The sequence below is a fragment of the Sinocyclocheilus anshuiensis genome, unplaced genomic scaffold (assembly GCF_001515605.1).
Source record: "Sinocyclocheilus anshuiensis isolate Anshui unplaced genomic scaffold, SAMN03320099.WGS_v1.1 scaffold495, whole genome shotgun sequence".
In the NCBI taxonomy this organism is placed as follows: domain Eukaryota; kingdom Metazoa; phylum Chordata; class Actinopteri; order Cypriniformes; family Cyprinidae; genus Sinocyclocheilus; species Sinocyclocheilus anshuiensis.
The window spans coordinates 162,280-168,227 of record NW_015552586.1 but is presented as its reverse complement, the minus strand read 5'-3'; the positions used below and the strand labels follow the sequence as shown (position 1 = coordinate 168,227).

At 35.8% G+C, this 5,948-nt stretch overlaps 1 protein-coding gene across 2 annotated transcripts in view; it reads right to left on the bottom strand.

Moving 5' to 3' along the window:
* Positions 1-2,545: 2,545 nt before the first annotated feature.
* LOC107665456 (mothers against decapentaplegic homolog 4-like) overlaps positions 2,546-5,948 on the bottom strand; it is a 17,063-nt gene continuing 13,660 nt past the window's right edge. For both annotated transcript variants that reach the window (XM_016456332.1, XM_016456331.1), the window contains 2 exons: positions 5,679-5,817; positions 2,546-3,372 (listed from right to left, as the gene is read on the bottom strand). In XM_016456332.1, the coding sequence (XP_016311818.1) occupies positions 3,161-3,372; positions 5,679-5,817 (351 nt within the window). In that variant the 3' untranslated portion in view covers positions 2,546-3,160. The remainder of the gene's footprint in view (positions 3,373-5,678; positions 5,818-5,948) is intronic.

Genomic DNA, 5,948 nt, shown 5'->3' with positions numbered 1-5,948 from the left:
AGTTAGCTAAATATGACATTTATTATAATGGGTTTATGTGAAGATTGTTTTAAGCTCACTTATATTAGAAGTTATTTTTTAAAGTCTAATAAATGTTAGAATTGGTAGCTCTCTATACTGTAATGTTGAATGGCTAGAGTCAATGGTTAACTATTGGGGGGGGGGACAATTTTATAGAGAACAATTTCTCAGCGATACTGGCCTTCAGTCATGCAAAAAAAGATGCCATTAAATAAATACGAAAAAGATAGTCTATGTTGTTTGTACATTAATTTGAAGATTGAATGTGATATTATTGCAATATAAATGTATATTTAAAAACTTTAATGTTAGGTGGGATTAATCGCAATGTTTTTTTTTTTTTATTAGTTAAAAGATAAAAGATGTCGAATCTATGTTTTTATTTACCTGAGAGGATAAATTCTATGTTGCCGAGCTCATTTTTTAATGCCTATTTTCTTTCTTTCACCACAGATTCATCAGTGACGTTTGTTTTAAGGTTAATTAAGGTTTCCTAAAATAAATCCGGAGGAAGCACATTAGTTCTGAATAGCAAACTGTACCGTTTCGCAACTCAACTACAAGTAATTTAAAGAAAAAGACTAATTTAACCTGAATTGACCAGTTCCATAAGATAAAAATACGAATATAGCAGCCAATATAATATAATATAGTAGTCTCTTCAGATCTATTTGAATGCTTTCGTCAAGAGGTACATCACTGTTTAATATCAGTTGACTTTGTGTTTTACCTTAATTAATAAAAGAGGCCTCGATGTTTGTAGTTCAGCCGTCAAGCATTTCTTAATGAGCGACAACCTGTTGAAATAGGCCACGCCCACTACATGAATATTAATTTAGAGACATACAATCACGTACAGACGCACAAACCGAATACGCAAATCATCATAATGTTAATGCTAATTGTATGCATATTAGTTAACATGGAGAAACGAACCGGATCGTATCGTTACAAAACATCTTTACACTTAAATGCATATGTAATAATGTAAGATGAAGATTTAGTGAGCGTTTCATTACACATACAGTGATGGATTTTTAAAACATAAACTAAGTCTATGTTATCTCAAACTCTAACATTATCCAAAGAATGTCTAAACCCATGTATGTAATCAAAATCTATGAAATCTTATTTTTAGTGAATATTTTCTTAGTTTATGTTCACTGATGTTACGGTCATCAGTGCACATTACTACAAATTAAAAATAAGTGCTGTGTTTAATTACACAACAATGTCAATGTAATGCTCTGCTCTGAAACTACTAACAGGTGGCTGGTTAATGTTAACCAACAGCCTAATAAGCATTTACTTTTCTAACAAACTTTTCAGGATCAAATCAATTCCTGACAGATTAAATCTAAACATATCCTGTTTTACTTGCAAATGGGTTGCAATATTTCAGATTTATGATTATTTTTAATTTATGATATTGAAAGCACAAGTGCAAAAACATTGCTGTGAAGATGAATAAATATGAAATACACAAGACTTCAAAATCAACTTCATATTATACTGTATTTGATAAACCGCTAATAATATGAGCTATTTGAGGAAATGCTCTCACAAGCGTTCTCTTCCTATTCAGAACTTTCCTATTTCTTTTCAAACAGAATATGAACTCAGGCTTAACAGAAGTATCGATCTGTCATCTAAACTCACTCCCAGACATGCAAGGCTGACATGATTGTCTAAAAGAGTAAGCTCAAGCTCTGAATAATACTGACATCTTATTTCCCGTAAGGTTCATTTCATATGGCTTTCAATGTTCACATCAAAACACACCGTTCCGGTTCATCTCATATCCATACATGACCATCATTTATAACTGATATTCTCGGGCATCAGAGGGGAACATGATGTGTGCTCTAAAAACAGAGAGATTAATGGTATAAAAGTATTAATTCATCAGTTTCCTGTAAAAGGATCTTTAGACACAGATCAAACTTTGACCTTTGACCAGTCAATCAGCTGTGAAACCGCATTAAAGGAACAGTTCACCTAAAAATGAAAATATCCTCAGTCTATCCGAGATGTAGGTGATTGTGTGTCTTCATCAGGTTTGTAGAAATATAGCACTGCATCAGTGTCTCAGGGCACCCATTCACTGCAGAGCATCCATTGCTGAGACACTGATGCAGTGCTACATTTCTCCAAACCTGATGAAGAAACAAACTCATCCTAATCCGAGGGTGTGTACATTTTCAGCTAGTTTTCATTTTTGGGCAAACCATTCCGTTAAACCACACATCCTCGTACTGAGGCCAATTTGTTTTTCTGTAAAAGAGCTGCAGAACATTTTTATTCACAGGCTGCAAAGAAGAGAAACTGAAAGATGGAAAGAAAAACAAACATGCATACAGTGCTAGAACAAGTACACGGCTGAAAGAAAAGAAAAAGCATTCAGAACAAAGCCGGTTGTTATTGCTCGTGCGTGTACGAGTTTAGACGAACCATTAATACGTCTTGCTATGATTATGTCAGCAGGATACAGTGAGAAACTTGCAAAAAAAATAATTAAAAAAAGTCAAGCCAATTAGCTGCTAGTGAGAATCTTGAAAGAAAACGCTTGTCTTCTGTACATGCAACACCTGCTAATACGACTGCGAGTCCAAACCACTTTAACCCAAACACTGCAACTCAAGAGAAGGGAAATGCCACATGATTTCCATCATACTTCCAGACCACAAACGTTTGGCCTGAGAGACTCTGGTTTGCATTAAGAGATGATGATCAAAACAAAGTAAAAAAAAAAATAAAAAATAAGACCAGTCTGACTGAAAATGGCATCATTTAGACATAATGGGAGACTCTAGTGGCTAGTGAAGCAACAGCATGAAGCAAATGTCTGGGAACATATTAATTTAAACAGCTCTTGAAGACTCAACCGAATCCCAGCATGCACCCCTGCAGAGCTGGCAACCGCGCATCATCTTCATGCAAAACGCTTTTGCATATAGATATATAACACTGGGTCCTGTGCACTTCAAGGTCTGAATGTTACAAGAACAAATGCAACACAGGCAAAAACTAAATAAGCAAATGAAGTAAATGCAGCAGTGTAGATCTGTGTGGCGTTGACTCTCTCTGCATCGTTCGCACAGTTCGGCGGTACTGGGTTTGTCAGGTCCAGTGTCTGATCTCAGTCCAGCGGCGTGGGGTCGGCGATGGGCATGGTGTGCAGGACCTCGTCCAGCAGCTGCAGTGCGCGGTGCAGGTGGATCTCGATCCAGCAGGGCGTCTCTTTGATGCTCTGTCGGGGGTAATCGGGACCCCAGCCCTTGACGAAGCTCATGCGCAGGATGCAGAGCCGGCGGAGGTCGTCCACACCGATGCCAGCGGCCGCAGACAAACCTACATGAGCGATTAATACTTCGGTAAATCTATGATAACATGTGACCACTAGGGCTGTCAAAAGAAAATTTGAATAACTGAACTGAATCAACATTGAACTGAACTGAGCTGAAATGACACTACTGTCTTCTGTAGAGCTGATTTAAAGCTAAAATTAATAATTGAAGAATTTTACAACATTAATAGTTATTTTCCTGTTTATTTACTTTGAAGTGGCTTTGACACAATCTGCATAATACAAAGCGCTACAGAAATAAATGTGACTTGACTTGATTGAATAAAACATAGAATAGAATAATAGAGCAGCATTTCCCCATTTACATAGCGAGTAAACGTGTGTGTGTTTGTGTGTTTTAGGGCTGTCAAATAAAAATTCTAATTTCGAATATTCGTCGAATTTAAAATAAAAATCCACATTCAAATGCAAAAACGTTGCATTTGAATTTTAGGCGTGCGTCAGGAAGCCTTATCAGCGGCGCACGAGACGCGATGACGATGTAAGTGTCGTTGCATTTTAATGTTTTTCATAGCTTATCCAGTTGAAGCCACTAGATGCGGCGCTGCTGCGTTGTTCATTCAAAATATTGCGGAAAAAGAGAACATTAATACAGAGATTATGTTGTTTATGGCAAAACTGAAACACAGAACGCATATTTCACGCATTTTCTAGAGGGACATCTATCAGCGTTGCACTCGTGTCTCGCACAAGAGAGACGCATGTTTAGAAAATAATGTAAAATTAACGCAAGTTTAACTTTTAAAAAACATGTCTCGATACTTTATGGCGGTTTTCCCCATCCCACATGTTTTTAAATAGAAAAAGCACTCTTTGTGATTGGTTTTCGGTCCTTTGTATTAAACTATACATACATGATGCTGTTTTGCTTCTAATTGTTTAAGCAAATTAATTATATATGGTTTATAAACATTAATTTAAACATTATGCACTTTTTTCCAAAGATAGTTGTTTTATTTTATTGCTTTGAAGAAATGTGCATTAGTAATATTTTGCTCGATGCGCCCTCTTGTGGCCTCAGGAGAGAAGCCAAAAGCTTTTTTTCCCTCTAACTGAAATGATGCCTTTTAAATTTGAATATTGATCATATTTAAGTACAAAATTCGAATTTAGTTTTTCAACCATTTTGACAGCCCTAGTGACCACATGATGCACTTTACACCAAAACAGATTCAGAACTATGGAAGCTTGTTTCCGCCATACAATAAAATGTTTAAAAAGTAATTGTGACTTTTTAACTGCACTATTCTTAATTGTTTTCCTTACAATTCTGAGTTTGTCTCACAATTGTGACTTTTTTTCTACAATCCTGAGAGAAAAAGTCAGAATTGTAAGATGTAAACTCTAATTCTAAGAATAAAGTAAAAATTGCAGGATGTAAAGTTTTGTAAAACAATTCTCAGGAAAAAAGTCATAATTGAGAGATAAATTCACAGTTAAACAAACGAGACTTGTGAGAGAAAAAGTTGCAAGTAACTTTTTTTATATTCTGTGTCAGAAAAAAAAAAACAACTGCAAGATGTAAGCTCAGAAAAAAACAAATAAATAAATAAATAATAATTTAAATTGCAAGATATAAACTCGTTATTCAGAAAAAAAACATTGCAAGATGTAAACTAAGAATTCTGGGAAAAACAAAAAAAAGATTGCAAGATTAACTCTTAAGATTAAATTAAAAAAACATTTTTTTTTTAGATAAAATTAAAATTCCCAGGAAAAAAGCAAAAATTGCAGGATGTAAGCTCAGAATTCAGAGGGAAAAAAAGAAATATTGGGAGAGAAAAACAGAATTCAGAGAAAAAATTGAGATATAAACTCAGAATTCTGAAAAACAGCTCAATTTCAATTTCAAATGCATAATTTGCAATTGCTAGATATAAACTTGCAATTCTGAGGAAAAACATCAGTAAATTGTGAGATATAAACTTGCGACTGCAAAAAAAAAAAAGAATTTAATTCAAAGTCACAGTTACCTTTATTTTTTTGTTTTCCGTGGTAGAAACAAGCTTCCATACACAATGCTACTGCAGCAGAAATCATGCTGGAAAATTCTGATTATTACAATAGAACTACACTTGTCTAGGTAGCAACTTTGTTTTGAAACAACACCAATGTCTATGCTATTAAATGTCTTGGTCTATTCAAATCTGCGATTTAAGCAACTATACAGTTCAAATAAGTTTTTGCACAATTCATATGATCGGCCTATTTCAATGTCAAAAGGCGACAGGTTTGCAGGTATGAGACTCAAATGTCCAAGTTCTGGCGTGTAAGCGGTAGGAGCACTTACTGATAGCAGGAGCGATTCCTCCCACGGATCCGGGGCCGGGGATGTTTCCGGCCACCGCTGCTGCTTGAGCGGCCGCCGCTGCTTGTGCTGTCGCCGCCTGCTGCTGCATCTGTCTGTGGCACTGACGCAGATCAAACACCTGCAGGACAGAGCAGGAGCTCCGGCTTCAACTTCAGATGTGCAATGTCAAGTTTGTTCGTGATAGTCCAACTAACAGGCTGCATATGTATTATTAAGAATTAATAAAGCAATAAGCCCCGTGAAGCCGTG